This window comes from Ctenopharyngodon idella, chromosome 3, assembly GCF_019924925.1.
Source record: "Ctenopharyngodon idella isolate HZGC_01 chromosome 3, HZGC01, whole genome shotgun sequence".
Classification (NCBI taxonomy): Eukaryota; Metazoa; Chordata; class Actinopteri; order Cypriniformes; family Xenocyprididae; genus Ctenopharyngodon; species Ctenopharyngodon idella.
In genome coordinates this window covers 5236667-5256367 of record NC_067222.1, presented here as the reverse complement: position 1 = coordinate 5256367, position 19701 = coordinate 5236667, and the positions used below count along the sequence as shown (strand labels likewise).

General features: G+C 39.4%; 1 protein-coding gene and 2 long non-coding RNA genes across 3 annotated transcripts in view; 2 read left to right on the top strand and 1 right to left on the bottom strand.

Annotated features, from left to right (window-relative positions):
- The window catches only part of LOC127508437 (uncharacterized), a 527778-nt gene that overhangs the window by 11837 nt on the left and 496240 nt on the right, over positions 1-19701 (bottom strand). The window lies entirely within an intron of this gene.
- On the top strand, positions 232-2086 carry LOC127508430 (butyrophilin-like protein 2). Its single transcript, XM_051886327.1, has 4 exons — positions 232-798; positions 1027-1371; positions 1457-1807; positions 1953-2086. The coding sequence occupies exons 1-4, from the start codon at positions 741-743 to the stop codon at positions 2069-2071; spliced, it is 873 nt and encodes a 290-aa protein (XP_051742287.1). The 5' UTR covers positions 232-740; the 3' UTR covers positions 2072-2086.
- LOC127508438 (uncharacterized) lies at positions 7347-16694 on the top strand. The gene is made up of 5 exons (XR_007928816.1): positions 7347-7443; positions 7650-7748; positions 15182-15200; positions 15385-15439; positions 15549-16694. It is a non-coding gene; the product is annotated as an uncharacterized LOC127508438 (long non-coding RNA).

Genomic DNA, 19701 nt, shown 5'->3' with positions numbered 1-19701 from the left:
TTCTACAGTGAGCTCTTTAAAAAAAAATAGCTGTAATTATATGCAGCATGTTTAATTGTGTGACAAATACTTTGTACATATAATGTTGACTGGCTTTTAAGACTTAAGATTTTGCAAGTAACACCCCTGGGCTATGTCATAGAAGAGAAAGACAAATTGAGGGATGTAAAATAAGCATTTTTTGATTTTATTCATTTTTGTTACACACACGCGCACACACCAGTTATGTTAAAAAAGTCTGAGTTGAATAAAAAGCTTTCAAAACTGATTTTTTTTGTTATAATCCTTATTTCATAATGTTACATCTCACCCCAGATCTGTTACAACTAAGCCGGACTATGGGGTGAATTGTAACATTTCACTCTCTGTGTTTGAAACTAAACCACACATTTTCTGTTTGTGCTGCAAAGATAACAAGCTATGTCATTTAATAGCTGACACCTGTAACTAGTTTTAATCACATTTTGAACACACTGGCTTAAAAGAACTCCAAGATACAGACAGAAATGTCAAAAATGTTACAACCATCCCCAGACTCCCGTATAGGCATCATGAAAGGGAATAAGAATGAGGAAAAAAAAAAAAACCTGTTTTGATTAAAACTGGTTGATCTGGATCTGTTAAAGCAGCAGTAGCTTCCTGATGAAAGCAGATAGTAAATGTGAAAACGTTTACTTCAACTTGTTTACAACTGTTCATTGATAATACAGAGAGAAGATCGTCATATTTTTTATGTAAATATGTTTATGAACCTTCTTATGTTCACTTTAATAGCTGAAGTCCTGAGGATGTGTGACGGTATGGGTTGTTTTCCTGTTGTTTAATGTTTAATTTGATTAAGTGTTTAAATACAGTTTATGTAAATTATTTTAATTTAACAAATGCATTGCTAAGTATTTGTTTGTTTGTATTTGCATCAGATTTAACATTTTTAGTGTTTACAGGATAAGTGCAATGTGTTGCCTAATATGTGTCATGAATCATTGATATTTTTTTTACATATGCAAAGTAATGTGGGATTTTTAGGGTTGGTTGTACGCGGTCCCTCTGGTCCTCTGGTTGTTCCTCTGGGCTCTTCAGTGGTTTTGCCCTGTTATGTTGATGAACTCTTACTAATGGAGGGTCTGAAGGTGGAATGGAGAAGAACAGACTCAGAGACTCTGGTTCATCTGTATCAAGATGGAGAGAGTCAAGCAGAGGCCCAGCAGCAGGAGTATCATGATAGAGCTCATTTCTTTACTGATCAGATTCAACATGGAAACTTCTCCCTCTGTCTGGACAATCTGAGAGCTGAAGATGAGGGAAAATACACATGTAGAGTTTACAGTCAGCAGGAATCTGGAGAGACTGTGGTTCAAATAAAAGATGTTGGTAAGTCTGAACTAAAATTGATCTATAGAAATTTTGTATCTGAACAGAACTGGAAATTTCTTTCTGTGATACACTGTTCTTTCAGAGCGTTTGCTAGTATCAGGCTCAGATGAGTCCATATCTGTGTCTGTGGGTGAAGACGTCACTCTGAACTGCTCTGTAGACTCTCACATCACACCTGAACACATTGAAGAGGTTAAATGGATAAAAACAGATGAAGATATTCTGGTTCTGCTCTACGAAAACAATAAGACTTTATCAGATTTATCAGATGAGCAATACAGAGACAGAGTTGAGTTCTTCACTGATGAAATCCCCAAAGGAAACTTCTCTCTCAGACTGAAGAGTGTCAGAACTGAGGATAAAGGAGTTTACATGTGTCAAGTGTTTGCTGAAGGACTTTCAGCCAATGCAGCTGTAGTACTGGAGAGACTGGGTGAGTAAAAGAAATACAATTAAGTCTGACATATTTGAACATACTGTAAACACACTGACAAGAAAGGGACCGGCACTAAACATCCCAGAAATCAAAACCATTCATTTAAATGAGAAAATGAAAACTGATGTCTGTTTTTTCATAGGTTTCTCTGTTTCACACATAATGGTGTTGATTCTCTGTGTTTCTGCATCTGGATCTGCACTTCTGCTCTGCTTCATAATCTACTGCAGAGCATATAACGAAGGTCTTTCATGCCTATAGATGTCCAAAACATTTTTTATTTATCCAATTTGGTTTGTTTCATTCCTCACTGATGGTGTTTTTTGCTCTAGTTTTGCGTCTTCAGGTTTTGCTGGTGTTTTGTCCAAATATGATTCTGTTTTTTGCTTTCATCCTCTGGGGTTTTGCTGAAGGTGAGTATTCCAGTACAGCAGATGACACCAATATGAAATAAGCACAATGTTAGATTTTAACATCAGCTTTATTACTAAGATAACTCAAAATGTATTTCAGTGTTTTAATAATGTAACAGTGGACTGAATATTAGAACTTAAAATTTGTTTTTCTTTTCTCCAGATATTTATGAATTACATCAGCTGTTTTTCATTAACTCTGATTGTGTTTCAGCATCTCTGCATGAGACGGTCTCCTGTTGTACTTTTTACTTTACGAGGCCTCTGATGCTGTTTTGGGCTGCACCGTATTTAAAAGACTTTCCAGGTTTATTCTGCTTTTGTGGATTTTTTGTTGTATAATTTAATATTAAAAACTGAATTAAAACATACCTTTGTTTAAATTAATCAGTGATTATTCAAATGTAATGCACATAAATTGGTGTATAATATGAATTTGAAATCGTTTTAGTGTGCGATTAGTTTAAGTTATTATGACTTTTTAATTATTTCATCTTTTTTTTACGTTCACAGACATGGTTAGAAGATGGATTGACTCTTCAAGTATTGATGTACAAATTTGTGTTTATACCATATTGTTTTTTTCAGGTCAGTAAATGAAAATAGTCCACTACAATAATTTATTTTTATTTTTATGATCATTAATGCACAATAATATACTGTTGGTCCATGAAGGAAATACTGCTCTGTTATAAGATGAGCTGTGTTACTTTCTTTTTTAATATATAAAACTTTTTCTGTAATTGTCCTGCTTTTGAGCGTTAGAGAATTGCAGATAAAAGATAAAAATTGAATTTTGAAAAAAAAAAAAAAAAAGGTTTATATGTGTGTTTGCTTTAGTTCTTCTGAGACGCACCTGGACAACAATTGTACAATATACAGAAGCTGATAAAGCAATTATAACAGCCCTCTTTGTGTTAATGCTTCTGCTGTGTCTCATTAAAGTCATTAAAGGTAGGAACATTTGATATATGAAGAGACAATTTTGCACAGATCATCAATCAGTATGTTTAAAGTCCATTTTCCCACACTGATCATTTAGGAAGGAATTATATGGAATTATAAGGAATTATATTATATGGAATTATATGCCATCCAGTATCTGTCTTCTGCACTTTTAGTTGATACAGTGATGTGCTTTTTTCCCCTCGTTGTTCATTCAGCTTTGAATGCTAATTTATGCAAATGTGTATAAAGTATTTATGTGTGTTTTGATCATGAATTTTGTGTTTAGGAATAACTAACATCATTGTGGAGAAGAAGTCAAGCAATGTAGAGACTCGTGAACGGATAAATCATGTATTACAGGGTTGGGAGCTTGCAAGCTGTCGTGTTTTGCCTTTACTACAATTTATTCTTGTGTTCTACAGTTTTGGAGCTGGTAAAAGAGGTAACTTTATGGTCTCTTTTATAAGAAGAAAGATATAGGACATAAAAAGGATAAAACATACTGGATAAAAATACAGCTAATCTCATTTATATAACCTAACTTAAAGGGATAGTTCACCCAAAAATGAAAATTTGATGTTTATCTGCTTGCCCCCAGGGCATCCAAGAGGTGACTTTGTTTCTTCAGTAGAACACAAATGTTGCGGTCTGTCAGTCATATAATGCATGTCAAAGGGAACTCCATCTATAAGAGTAAAAAAAACATGCATAGACAAATCCAAATTAAACCATGCGGCTCGTGACGAGACACTGATGTCCTAAGACACGAAACGATCAGTTTGTGCGAGAAACCAAACAGTATTTCTATATTTTTTTTACCTCTAATACACCACTATGTCCAACTGCCTTGAGCATCCGGTGTGTGAGGTGTGTATGCGCTCTGATGCCAGAAGTGATGTCTCGCACTCATTGAAGCAAAGCGCGAGAGATCACTTCCGGCATCAGAGCGCGGGGTTTCATTTGGATTTGTCTGTGCATGTTTTTTGACTCTTATAGATAGAGTTCCCATTTCCAATACATTATATGACTGACAGACTGCAACGGTTGGAGTTAAAAACCATCATTTGTGTTCTACTGAAAAAAACAAAGTCACCTACATCTTGGATGCACTGGGGGTAAGCAGATAAACATCAATGTGACGAGCAGGGCGGGCGAGAGCCGTGAGGGAACGGCGCGAGGCCGGTGACGCGAGTGATAATGAGCATCAGCTGCGCGTTGCACCGGTCTCGAGTCTCTCACAGAGTGACGAGAGTGAAGGACGACAGAGGACCAGGCCTGGATTTTATCATATGTTTTATTATGTTTGTGTGGCCGGCAGTTGTCCGTGAGGAACTACCGGCATTTTACTTTCGTTTTGTTATTTGTTTATTTAATATTAAAATTATGTTGGAACGTTCACCGGTTCCCGCCTTCTTCTTCCCGTATTTACGAACTGCGTTACATTGGTGCCGAAACCCGGGAGGAAGGAGGGACATGCTGTCGGAGAGCCCTTGCTGCTGAGGGGGATCACGGTGCTGAGGAGGTCAGGCAGCGCGGGAGTGTGAAGACCCGAGTGTGGCTGCCCGAGGCGGTGGTGCTGGAGCGGGTATACATCAGGTGGGACGGAGAGCTTGCTGCCGTGCTCCTGGGATGAGGTGGGGTGGCTGCCGTCCAAGAGGGAGCGGAGGAGTCGCCGCCGTTCGCCGTGGGCCGGAGCCTGCTGCCGTCCGCCATGAAGGGGAGGAGCAGGGAATGGGGGACTCGCTGCCAGCTGCCCTCAGCCGGAGGAGCCATCGCCGGCCGCCAGGGGGTGGAGGAGGATCGAGCCGTCCACCGAACGTCCAGTACCATCGCATGGCACCGCGAGGAAGAGCCTCTCGGCTGGCTGAGGACCGAGCGGCAGTGTGTCAGGGAACCGGACCAAGATTTTTTTTCTTTTCCTTTTTCCCTCTCTCGTCTGTCACTCCCTGTGCTTCCGTCTCCTTTTCTCTCGTCTCGTCTGTCCTTACCCCCAGGTGCTGCGGCCACCGAGTCTGGCCCCCGGGGGGTGTAGAGCGCAGTCTCGGGAGTACCCCCCGGCCTGCGAGGGGTGATGGGGGTATGTGACGAGCAGGGCGGGCGAGAGCCGTGAGGGAACGGCTCTCGGTGACGCGAGTGATAATGAGCGATAATGAGTGATAATGAGCGTCAGCTACGCGTTGCACCGGTCTCGAGTCTCTCACGGAGGAGCTCCTGAAGCATAAAAGGGGAGCGACGACAGTGAAGGACGAGAGAGGACCAGGCCTGGATTTTATCTTATGTTTTATTATGTTTGTGTGGCCGGCAGTTGTCCGTGAAGAACTGCCGGCATTTTACTTTTGTTTTGTATTTGTTTATTTTGTATTAAATTTGTGTTGAACGTTCGCCGGTTCCCGCCTCCTTCTTCCCATATACGAACTGTGTTACATTCAAATTGTCATTTCTGGGTGAACTATCCCTTTAACTTAAATTCACTTCATGCATTTATCACCTTCACACTTTTGGCACACATAATATACTTAATATATTTATAGTGTTATAACTTCAGATGTGTATTTGTTTATAAATCTGGCAGTAAAGTCCAAGGTATTTTCCTCATATTTAGCATTTTTTGTCACTGGAGCTTTGCCACTGATAGTGATGGTGTCGGATCAGGAATGGTACCTTACCTGTCTACGCTTCTGTGAGTATTTGTGTATTTATGTTGTGCTTTTTGTTGTAAGAAGCATAATAATAATAATAATAATAATAATAATTATTATTATTATTAAAATTAATGATATATATATATATATAATACTCAAATCAAGGTTTAAACCTCTGTACACTTAGTTTATGCTAATATAAGAATAAATGCAAATGTTTTTCAGGTTCAGATTGGATTGGGAAAATAGTTCGGTTAGTTATCATGTTAGTTGTGAATGCAGCTGTTTTTCCAGTGCTCTTTCTTTACTTCAGTACGCTGGAAAATGAAAAAGGTATGTATTCCTGTTTTTATTAGGCTTTAACATATCTTTTTATATACAGTGCCTATATAAAAGTATTTACTCCCAAGTTTCTCATTGACCAGTTTTGACACATAGCAGATGTCATTTGATGTTCTTGAACAATACTAGTCAGGCAAAGATATGAACTCTTTTCCAGGGTATGAATGTGTCATTAAAGCCAAGTTTAACAATATGAGGAAATGTGAAAACTGAATCTTCAATACCAAATTCTGGACCATATAGACCACCAGTTAAAATGGAAATTAGCATTCATACTTGACAGACAGGAAGAAAGATTTGTTGAAAAACTGAAATGAGAAATGTAAGAATCACAAACTGCAGAGTGAAATGAGAGACTAATGGAAAGAGAGCTACATCAAGATTCATGTTGATTTTTTAATCAAATCATGCCTTTTCTCCCCACATTTATGTTGTTGTTATTTTTCTTTACATTATGTATGTTCATAGATTACATTTTGTGCTCTTTGAATTGTTACAATATAATAAAAACATTTTTTAATTTACAGATCGCTTTTCATTGGCCTGCATGGCTGGACTTATCCAGTTGCTTTCGATGATACGCTTTTCATTTGATTATCTGGGTAGAGTTTCAATATTTCTTCATCAAGCGGTTTTGTCTAATGTTATTTACATTGAGAAAGCTTGAGGGTCTGGTTCAGTTTTTCAGTCTGTTATCTGATATTTGAGGTTTTGTGATGTTGAAGCCAAACAGGAAACACACTTATTTAAACTCAAGATCTCTCTTTGTTCCCTGATCTCTGAGAGCATGTGGTCATTATCTAATATCTCAAATGCTTCAGTCAGATAGAAGCAGATCCATTGTAGGCAATAATTTGTAAGAGTGTTACAGTATGTTTATTTTAAGATGATTAACTTCCCTTACAATTAGGTTATTTAATTCATAATCAAACTCTTTATAAAACAAACCAGTCCTCCTACTCCCACAGTTTTTAATGCAAAAAAGTATTATTTTCCAAAACAAGTAACAATATGATTGTTTTTATCAGCTGTAAATGTGATGAGTAACATTCCCCATCGAAGTAAAGAGTAAAATATTAAATATAAATCAGAACTTTGTTTACAGTTAACAAATGAGTCAATTTATCATAATGCTATGTGACTAAAGTAGATTTATTTTTATTTTGCTTAAATGTTTTATCTTACATTTCAGATTTCCCACGTGTTAATATTTTGTACCTGTTTGGATCAATAGTTCTTGTTCTAGTGAACTCTTTTGGACTGATGACAGAACTGATCCTTCAAGCAGGTGAGGAGACAATTTATCTGTAGATCAGAATAGAGAGAGAGAGAGAGAGAGAGAGAGAGAGAGAAATGTCACATGACCTGGAGTGACACGCTTTCTACTATGGGTGCTTGTGAAATGTGAAAAGCAGGAATCAGACTGAATATGTTCCATCTTAGCAGTCAAATTTATATAAATATGATTTTCACTGTTATTGTGTCTATTCTTAGTGAATGGTAAACGTGCAGTTGAGGATCTAAGGATGGTCGTTTTCCCCTCTGAATGCCTTTTTATCATAGTTGGCATGACTGTAGAAATATTCACTTTCTGTGAGTATAAACTGGATTTGTCACTTCCTGTTGTCAATTTTAACAACACTTGCACCATGTTCATTTGCCGTGACACTTCTCAAGGCCATTTGCATAAAAAAAAAAAATACCCAGACAATAATATAAAAAAACATAATCAAAGTGTTATTTTGAATGAAAAAACACTTTCATTTTTTACAGCCCACAGTGGAACTAAATAATGCACTGAACTATCAATCCAAACATAAAATCCCTGGTGTTAAAATAACACTGCTCTGTGTTTATATGGGAACCGCCAGCAGGGTTTTAAAAGTAGCACTGAAGCAGTGTTAGAGTTAATTAGATAATTAAGTGCTTAATTTAGTGATGATTGTTTGATTATTGAAGACACCTGATGATAGCGAGCAGAATCACAGAAGAAAAGAGAAGCACAAGAACTACAACTGACTTCCAGCCACATTAGATGAAATCAACTGAAGATAAAAGACATTAAATCTCCGAAGATCTCAGAAGGAGATAAACAACTCCACAAACAGCATTACCAGCTTTACTTATTACTAACCAGTTAAGAATTATTGAGATTTAACAGAGGTTTAGATGATGATATTTTATTGAAAAAAATAGTTTGGTTTGAAGTCACCATTATGGTGATCAGCTTTATTTGGGCTCTTGACCCTTGACTTTTTAACGTTTGTTTTTCTTTGGCTGCTATAACTGTGCTTATGAACTTATTGATGATGAAGATGTAAACGTCTCAGACTGGCTAGAATAACCATAGTTCCCCGAGAACCAGGGAACGAGACTCTGCATTGATTACGCAATGGGGAACGTCACACGTGACCCAGTGTCTGAAAGCAAACTATCCAACAACTCCAATCCCTATTGGCCGGCGACAGCCTATGACGTAATATGGCGCGTCCCGGAGTATAAAGGAGCGTCTGGAGAAACAGTCAGCATCTATCGTCGTGAGGGACTGTTCTGCAGTCTCGTTCCCTGGTTCTCAGGGAACTATGGTTACATACGTAACCTGAGACGTTCCCTTTCGAAAGGGAACTTCAACTCTGCGTTGATTACGCAATGGGGAACGACATACCCACGCCGCCATGCTTGAGGAGAGTGCATGCCAAATAATATGGCTGACAAACGTCAAGCAGTTTCGAAGGAAACGCTTAGCAACTCACCCTCGGGTCACACCAGGCTGTCAGTGACAGCATTCCCTATGGCCAACAGCCCAAGCTGAGCCTCAAGAAGGCCTTCCGCAGAAGGCCTACCAAGGCCGCTAAAGGCATCTGGAACCAACTTTTCCGAAGAGAAAGTGGTTCCTTTTAGGGAATGTGGCCAGAGAACCGAAGGGAACCCCGGCCAGTCACTAGAGGGGAACGAAGTCACTCCCAATGCCACCAGGGAAGCCGACCTGGCCTGTCATAGGACAAACTTAGTCTTGGCCAACGCTGTCTGAGTACAGAATCTCCATAACGCATTCTTCATAGAAGAGAGCAGGTAAGAGTGACTGCAGAAAGGCAGGAACAACTCAGACCCACGCGTAGAGATGGGCATCCTGGAGAGCAGAACTCAGCTGAGTGCTATGAACCCTCGTATTGAGGGGAGTATAATCCTCTCATCCTAGGATCTACTCAGCGCTTAACGCACTGAGGAGGCTGTGCGCTAAACACCTGTTCCTACAGGAGTGCACAAACCAGCCTAGGGCTGAATCTTAGGAGGAGGCCTGATTAAGGCCTACCACCATGATCAGCTTAGGGAGCTAAGCACTATTACAAACATAACCCTAAAAGGGAAGTACAAAGCTCACCTAACAGGTAGACCATGCAAAGGGCACATACTCATGGAGGCCGAAGAGGGGCCTACAGCATGATAGTAGCTATATGTGAAACAGAAGTATATTCAGAAAGTGGCCTGGAGGGGCCACTCTGAACACCTGTCTTGCTGGGGCAGACAGACAACTTCAATGGCAGCATAAGATTCTGCAAAGTGCCCGCATGACAATCCACCTAACACAATCCAACGAGCAGTGTACTCAGTAAAAGCACCTTTTACTCTTTAAAGCAAGAGGAGTACAACGCACGCCAACACGTATTAAGGAAGGCCTGGATGGGCCTATAACCTTAACAGACACGTGGCATCAGCTCGTGGCAGTGTTTTAGGCACCAAGACCGATAAATCTAACCTATGGTTGGTTATTTATCACCTGGGCCTCTGGCCAACCAGAAGTGTATACAGATAATTCTCAGAGAGAAATACATGAACATACACCAGTATGTTCAAAAGGCGGCCCATAGGGCCTAGCAACCTCTAAAACATATGGCGCTAGTCTAGTGGCCGTGTAGAGACTGCATCCTGGAGAGCAGAACTCAGCTGAATGCTATAAACCCTTGTAATGAGGGGAGTATAATCCACTCATCCTAGGATCTACTCAGTGTTTAATTAACACACTGAGGAGGCTGTGCGTTAAACGCCTGTAAACAGGGGAGCACAAACCAGCCTACAGGTCCTAACACAATCCAATGAGCAGTGTACTCAGTAAAAACACCTTTTTTACTCTTTAAAGCAAGAGGAGTACAGCGTACGCCAACACGTATTAAGGAAGGCCTGGAGGGGCCTATAACCTCAACGGACACGTGGCATCAGCTCGTGGCAGTGTTTAGGCACCAAGGACGATAAACAACCAGACAAAAGGAGGTTGGATTTATTACTTGGGCCTCTGGCCAACGAAAGTGTACACAGATAATTCTCACAGAGAAATATACACAAACATACACCAGTGTGTTAAAAAAAAAAAAAAAAAAAAAAAGGCGGCCCATAGGGCCTAGCAACCTGTAAGACGCACAGTAAGTCTCGTTGCCGTTTCTAGGAGCACAAAAGATCCACCCTAGGCGCTAGGTGGCTCTTAGCTCAACTAGAGTAGAATCAGAGTCAGGGAGGCAGCTGTAGGTTAAACCAAACCTTAGTAAGGTTTCACTACCATAATCAACCTGAGGGGCCAGCCACTCAAAATACTCAGTAAAAACACCTTGTTACTCTCATAGCGAGAGGAGTACATAACTGAACTCCACATGTTACACCGGAGGCCGAGGTAGGCCTACCTTATTAAACACGTGGCATCAGCAAGTGGCTACCATAACCATACCAACCATCAGGTCATGCATTCAAGGATTTAGTTTCTAAAAAGAAATGCATATTATGCCACATACACCACGAGGGGCCTGCTTAAGGCCTACTCAACAGAGGTGGGGTGTGGCCGATGGTGGTAATGGATTCACAAGCCTCCTGTCAGCATGTCAGCTAAAAAGGAGGCCTTATGGGGCCTACAATCTCAGCAACAAGCGGCGTTCAGCCCATTTGTCCATATGAACACCAACTGTGCCAACATGTAAACTAAAAAGGAGGCCTTATTAGGGCCTACCTTAGTAAACACATGGCATCAGCCAATCCAGGACCATACCAACCAACCGGCCATGCATTCAGTGGAAAACCTTTCACGCATAATACTGAGAGAAGGAATGCATATTACGCTGCCATCCTCCACAAGAGGCCTGCTTAAGGCCTACTCAACAGAGGTGGGGTGTGGCCGATGGGTGGTGTTGGACCGATGGTGGTATGGGTTCTTGGATTCCCAGGCATCCTGCCAACAAGTCAGCTAAAAAGGAGGCCTTGTGGTGCCTACAATCTCAGCAACAAGTGGCGCTCAGCCTGCTTGCAGAATAGAACACAAACTGTGCCAACATGTGAACTAGAAAGGAGGCCTGTTGAGGGCCTACTGGTCCAATGACACGTGGCTTCAGCTCGTGAATGTAAACTATGTGAGCAAACTATGATCAGCTTAACAGCACTTGTTAGAAATACAATTGCTAACTAGAAGGAGGCTAATTAACCATAAGAGCCTACAATCAAAATTATATGCAATATAGCTGTTAACAAGATCACCAAAAAGGGAGCTAATAGAAACCAGCTTTCCTCAAAAAGTGGTTCTATACTACCCTGAGTATGCAATCCAACAGGTGATGCACTCAGTAACACCAATAAACCTACTAATGAGGAATATTAGGTCACCCATGTCTCCAATAGTGGCTACGTGAAAAAGCCTGCTATTATGAGAACAGGTGCTAACCTGTGGCAGCATAAGTAAGCTCACATATAATGTAGGGCAAAAGTCTAGAACTTTAAAGCAAACACAATGCTTTGATATATATGCCAAGAGGAAAATAATTTTCTCCCAACAGATTCTCAAAACTGTACTGAGCCATAGAGGATGGATGCTAAACACTAGCAACATCAACTCAAACTTGATTAAAGAAAACAAGTAGCTCAGAGGAAAAAGCACATTTTCCATAGCATAAAAGTTCTAGAAAGTGGGGCCTAGCACACACAGCATGACTTATCTACGCAAAGATAAGGGCCTACCACCTGAGATAACAGCATCAGGAAGTCTAAAAACAGTCTACAACCTAGCTGTTAAACTCAACAATTGCACCTACATAACAAGGGGATAATGGGCATATGGTGTAACAACTCCCTCGGGAGGAGGCCAGAACTAGGAACTATACAACCTGACAAGGGATAGTATACATAGGGTTATATGTAAATAACACACCTAACCTGGCTCTAGCCTGGCCGCTAAGCTACGGGCCTTCTTACAGGGCCACAAGCCTAGTGAGGCCTGGGCTTCACCTCCAAATCTCATGGATAAGAGAAAGAAAGCGAAGCTCCAAGCAAACAATATCAGGCGGCCGATTAAGGCCAACCTAAACATACATACTAACTGAAGTGACGAGTGCTAACTCAAACTACTCTAGCAAGCAGCAGATGAGAAGCTACTCTAAACAACAGGTGGCTGAAAGGCGGCCATTTTGTGGCCTGCACAATATATATTCTAGCCAGTCTATCAATTTCAGTTTGCCCCAAAAACCCCATACTTTTTCCTGACTACATGCTCAGAAAACTATACAGGAAAATAAGGTCTTATTTTAAACACATAAAATATAGACCCTCCTGCGGCTCAAAGACCGAAGACTCCTAATGCTCCTTTTTACGTGAAAGGATGGAATCTAAGATTCTTTTAAGCCTAAAAGATCATCTCACTATCAAACAGAAATAGCGGGCCAACAGAAATAATCACTATGGGCCCGGCCATCAGTCTGACCATAAGAAGCATCTGAGCATGATATATATGTTTACATATACACATGCATATATATATATATATATATACACACACATATACACACACACACACACATACATACATACATACATACAGGAGGTGAAAGAAGAAGAGGAGATGGTAGATATAAATCGCCCTATGTAGCTGGGGAATCGATTACAAACGCAACGGTGTTTACAATCGATCGCCCATCTCACTCTCGCTTCTTCCTCCTCCCGTCTGTCTGGGTTCAGATACAAATCTGGACAGCTAGGGGTTTTTCCATGCCCTCCCGATCTCAAACGCGGAGATCAGAAAGGAATGGAAAGTCATGGAAGCTGCAGTATTCATGGACAGAAAGGAACCGCTCGTCGAGCCGTCCGCGCACGGCCCCTTTCTTAACGTGCTCCCACGGCAGCTGCAGCCCGCCGAAAAGCGCGTCGCAAAAACACAGCAGCTCCGTCATACACAACAGCCTGAGGAGCGCTCGCCGCCGGACGCGATGACGTCGAACACGAACGTCATCGTCATCCAGTCATCCTCGTCAGCCCCGGGGGAGTTGAGAGACTTTCTCAAACTTCCCAACGAGCTCACCTGCGAGCCCTATGATTGCAGCCGCCGCCATGCCTTAGCACAAACGGGGCTAGAATCACCAGGCACAGATGCGGCCAAACGAGAACGGAGCGTCCCGATAGGGAGACGCTCACAGTAAACAACAGAAAAACAAACAGCCAGCGCCCTCAAGCACTGTCTATGCGCGCTCCTCTCCAGACAGAAAACGCCCAGAAAATGTATATCCTGGGACACGGATAAACACACTCTCTTGAACGTTTGTAAGGCAGAATCCCTTACCGAAGTCGATATAGTCGCGATCAGACAGAACAGGACCGAAAGACGATGAGATGCTGACTGTTTCTCCAGACGCTCCTTTATACTCCGGGTCGCGCCATATTACGTCATAGGCTGTCGCCAGCCAATAGGGGTTGGAGTTGTTGGATAGTTTGCTTTCAGACACCGGGTCACGTATGACGTTCCCCATTGCGTAATCAACGCAGAGTTGAAGTCCCCTTTCGAAAGGGAACATCATGTAATAGTCTTGTTCACTGATCTCATTCAGAGTCTAATCTCTGATTTTATATGTGATGTCTTATGAATATCACCTCATTGATAATAGTAGCCCTGTGACTGCACATCTGTATTTTAAACATTGTTCTGATAATCTGAAGAATATTAAAAATGATGTTCACTTTTTTTTCTTCTTTTTTTTTTTTAGAAACTGCATCATTTGGAAACCATAGTTTAAAACTTATGGCTCCCAGCATGCATTGTGGTATGAAGCATGTCACCATTGTTGAGATTCATATGCTGATTCTTAATCTTTGCGTGTGTCCAAATGATGCAACATTTCTAAAAAACAAAAAACAAAATAAAAATAAATAAATAAATAAACAAATAACTGATTTTAAGATTTCTCTGTTAAATCTCAATAATTCTTAACTGGCTTGAAGCTGGTAATGCTGTTTGTGGAGTTGTTTAATCCTCCTCTGCTGAGATCTTCAGAGATTTAATGTCTTCTTTTATCTTTAGATGAATTTGGCCTTATGTCTACACTGATTTTGTAATTTTTAAAGAAATTTAAACAATAAATACCATTTTGTGACTCTTTAATGTGTCGTGACAGATCGCTGTAGCGCCTCAGTTCAAGCGGCTCATGAACCGATCATCTCTTTCATTTATAGCATCAAATATGAGTGAACATCATAAACAATGTTGTTGTTTAAATAGCGGAAAGATGTCAGTACACACCATTTTCCAAGTTCAAGTCCACCTACATTAATCTGCTAACTCCCCTGACTGCTTTGTCAGACAAAATGGCAGATTCTGTGTTATGATTGGTTAGGACGCCTGTCAATAAATCTCCTGGCGAAGGGTCAATTAGGAGCATTTTAAAATGAAAACTGCAAAACTCAGTTTTCAAATGTCTCTGTTCAATGTAGACATAGTCTACGGCTGTGGCTGGAAGTCAGTTGTCAGTCTTGTGTTTCTCTTTTCCTCAGTGATTGTGCTTATCATCAACAGGTGTCTTCAATAGGCTAATTGAACAATCATTACTTAATTATCTAATTAACTCTAAAACACTTCAGTGTTACTTTTAACACTCTGCTGGTGGTTCCAATATGAACACCGAGCAGTGGTAATTTAACACTGAATGTATCCCATGAACACAGGTTTAAAAGTCAGTTTAGTCCCATTCTGACCGATTGACATTTTCTCTCTTACTGCTCCTTTCACACAGCGAGGTCTGTCAGCAAACAGTAAGTCCAAATATTGAACCTGTTCTTCTGTAGTTCTTGCATAACTTGATTGCATTAACTTGGTTGTTAATAATTACATCATTCAGTTCATTTCTTTATACAATGTTGTGTTAATATTTGTAGTAAATTCTGTATATGAAAAGTTTTGATTTTTATTAAATAGTTGATTTTGTTCTTAACACAGAATGAAGCAAAAGAAAAACAAAGATGAGGAATATAGAAATAATCAAGAACCCCAGGTAATAAGTCACGTGGATTTTAAAATTACAACAAATTAGATTTTTTTTTTCTAAAAATTGTTTGTGTAATTACGGTAATTTAAAATGTTAAATCATGTCTTAAACACAGAAAACAACAGAGTTTTGTGAGATGGACCCTTTACCTGCATTTGACCATGAGGCATCACCAACTATCAGTAATGTCAGAGACAGTCTCTATTAAATTCATCTTGCAGCTTTGGTTTTGTAAAAATGAAGTATTTGTAAAATTTGTAAAAATGAAGTATTCAGAACAAGTGTCTTTAGCATATAACTGCAAACATTCAGAAAATCTTTGAATGTCATAAATTTAACTCTATTATATAGCCTATATCATAATTTATAGTGTAATGTTCTCATCCAGTAATTTGTAGGGCTGGGAAAATACATTGATTCTCGATGATTCCGGACCGATTTTTTAACATCAGATGGCACTATGTGCTTTAGAAACAGCCGTACTCTGCTTGCTTCCAGTTCCTTTACATACACCACTTATACCTAAAATAATCATTCATAAAGTTTGAAAAGGTTAATGCGATTAACAAGGGGGTTTGCAGTGGGCTGTGTTTACATTAATTTCGCATCATAAAAGAATTCTGAGCCAAGGTGCACTTACATGACTCAGCTGAATGCACAAGCGCTCTCCAGTACTCTTTTCGTGAGCATTTGAGTGTGCGGTTAAAAACTAGCCTAGAGCGCCATCTGCTGTTAAGACTAAGCTCAGAATCGATTCAAGAGGGAAAATATCAGAATCGATCCAGAATCATTGTATTGCAAATCGAGAATCGATGTATTGTCCCAGCCCTAATTTGCTGTGAAATTATAAGCTAAGCTATTATAAACAGCAGACAGGACACATACTTACCTTTGAGAATGAGGTGTCATTTACATAAATCATGCACATTCAAGGAGGTTTTTATTTTGACAAGATGCTGTGTTTATGTGCTGTGGTTGTATTTTTATTATTATTATTATTATTATTATTATTATTATTATCATCTTCATCATCATCTTTTTTTCTTCTTTTTGTCACTTTCTGACAACATTTCAAAAAATGTTGTGATATTTTGTAAGCTACCATTTCCACTTTTTGCCTTTTTTTTTAATGAATAATATGTGACAGCTTAAAGGATTAGTTCTCTTCTGAATGAAAATTTCCCGATAATTTACTCACCCCCATGTCATACAAGATGTTTATGTCTTTCTTTCTTCAGTCGAATAGAAATTAAGGTTTTTGAGGAAAACATTGCAGGATTTTTCTCCATATAGTGGACTTCAACAGGGTTCAACAGGTTGAAGGTCCAAATTGCAGTTTCAGTGCAGCTTCAAAGAGCTCTACACAAACCCAGCTGAGGAATAAGGGTCTTATCTAGCAAAACGATTGGCATTTTCTAAAAAAAAAAAAAAAAGTAATTTATATACTTTTTAACAAATGCTTGTCTTGCACTCCTCCGCGATGCACCACGCATTACGTAATCACATTGGAAAGGTCACGCGTGACGTATGCAGTACTTCACACGCGTGAAGTACTTACCAGTGTTTATTAAGCAAAAGTGCAAAGACTAAGTCAAACGGCCTTTAAAACAATAAGATTTTGAAGTTGGAGGAGAAAATGAGATGGAGTTTTTCACCCCACCGCAGTTCTTCCACCTACGTCACGTGTGACCTTTCTGGAGGATCACAGAGCAGTGCAAGACGAGTATAATTTGTGGTTGAAAAGTATATATTTTTCTTTTATTTATTTTTTTAGAAAATTAGCGATCATTTCATTAGACAAGACCCTTATTCCTCGGCTGGGAATTTGGACCTTCAACCCGTTGAGCCCCACTGAAGTCTACTATATGGAGAAAAATCCTGGAATGTTTTCCTCAAAAACCTTAATTTCATTTCATCTGAAGAAAGAAAGACATAAATATCTTGGATGACATGGGGGTGAGTAAATTATCAGGAAATGTTACTTCTGAAGTGAACTAATCCTTTAACCCATGTGTGACCAACATGCTCCACTAAAACTTTAATATGTGTTAAGAAAACTGTATCTTTTTTGCCTATGAGAAAAATTGTTAATTGTTGCTTATTTGTTGCCAAGGCTTCCAGGAATGCACAGAAATGATCTTTTTAAGAAAAAATAAATCAATAAATTGTATGTAAGAAATATTTTCTGAAGTGTAAAAGCTGGAAAACTAGCCCAAGTTCTTTTGTATTAATGGAGCTTACACAGTATACATATTGTATTTAGTTTTGAAGTATAAAACAAATAAAATGATAAATTAATTGAAATTTATTTAGTCCAATGAGATTCAAGCAAAAATGGAAAAATAAGAGATGAGCTGCAGAGATATTTAACTTCTGTAGCTTTAGAAATATGAGGAAATACAAAACCCACAATGAAAGCTGCATCTGTTTACATGTCTGGCAGTCATTCAACTGAGTCAACAATTCCAGAGCAACTTGATGCAATTAACCGGCTTCTCTTCAGAGACAAACTGCCTGATCTGTCTCAAACTGCCTGATCTGTCTCACCTGCTCATTGTACCCAAACACACAAATGATCTTGAGAAAATTGCTAGCAGTATGTGCACCACTTTCACTAGTACATTAGATACTGTTGCACCGATGAGATTAAAAAAGGTCAGAGAGAAAAATACTGTACCATGGTACAACAGTATTACTCACGCTATCAAAAGAGAAACTCGTAATCTAGAACGCAAATGGAGACAAACTCGTTTAGAGGTCTTTAGAATCACGTGGAAAGACAGCTCGTCCCGTTATAGAAAGACTCTAAAAGCAGCCAGGGCCGAGCATCTCCGCAAACTCATAGAAAATAACCATAACAATCCAAGGTTCTTATTTAGTACAGTGGCTAGATTAACAAATAAACAGACATCACCAGAACAAAACATTTCATTACAGTTTAGTAGCGATGACTTTATGAATTTCTTTACTGAAAAAATCGAAAGCATCAGAAATACAGTTGTAAATGTACAACCTTTGACAGAGTTTTATGATTCAGCCTCAATTATCGTCCCTCAAGAACAGTTGCAGTGCTTTACAACTATAGGACAGGAAGAGCTAAATAAACTTATCACAGCGTCTAAACCAACAACATGTTTATTAGATCCAATACCCACTAAACTACTGAAAGAATTGTTACCTGTAGCAGAGAGCCTCTTCTCAATATTATTAACTCGTCTTTATCTCTAGGTCATGTTCCAAGACCGTTCAAGTTAGCAGTTATTAAGCCTCTCATTAAGAAACCACAATTAGATCCAAATGTATTGGCAAATTACAGACCCATTTCAAATCTTCCATTTATATCTAAAATACTAGAAAAAGTGGTGTCGGTCCAATTGTGCTCCTTCTTGCAAAAAAATGCTATCTATGAAAAATTTCAGTCAGGATTCAGGCCTCATCATAGCACAGAAACTGCGCTCGTTAAAATTACAAATGACTTACTTCTAGCTTCTGACCAAGGCTGTATCTCAATACTAGTGTTACTTGATCTCAGTGCTGCGTTCGACACTATAGATCATAAAATACTCCTAGATCGACTACAGAATTACACTGGTATCCAGGGACAGGCATTACGGTGGTTTAGGTCGTATCTATCAGACCGTCACAATTTTGTTTATTTAAACGGGGAAAAATCTAAGATAACGATAGTAAATTATGGAGTGCCTCAAGGATCTGTGTTAGGCCCTCTGCTATTTTCAATATACATGCTGCCACTTGGTAATATTATAAGAAGACATGGAATTAGTTTCCACTGCTATGCCGATGATACTCAATTATATATTTCAACACAACCAGATGAAAACTCTAAATTATCCAATCTGACAGAGTGTGTTAAAGAAGTAAAACATTGGATGACTAGTAATTTTCTTCTATTAAATTCAGATAAGACTGAAGTATTACTTATTGGGCCAAAAACCTGTACACAGAATCTCTCAGACTACAATTTGCATTTAGAAGGATGTACTGTTACTCCATCCTCGACAGTTAAAGACCTGGGTGTTATATTAGACAGCAACTTGTCCTTTGAAAATCATATTTCATATGTTACAAAAACAGCCTTCTTCCACCTCAGAAACATTGCTAAGATACGGAATATGTTATCTGTTTCTGATGCAGAAAAGTTAGTTCATGCTTTCATGACGTCTAGACTAGATTACTGTAATGCATTACTAGCTGGTTGCCCTGCTTCCTCAATAAACAAGCTACAATTGGTACAAAATGCAGCTGCT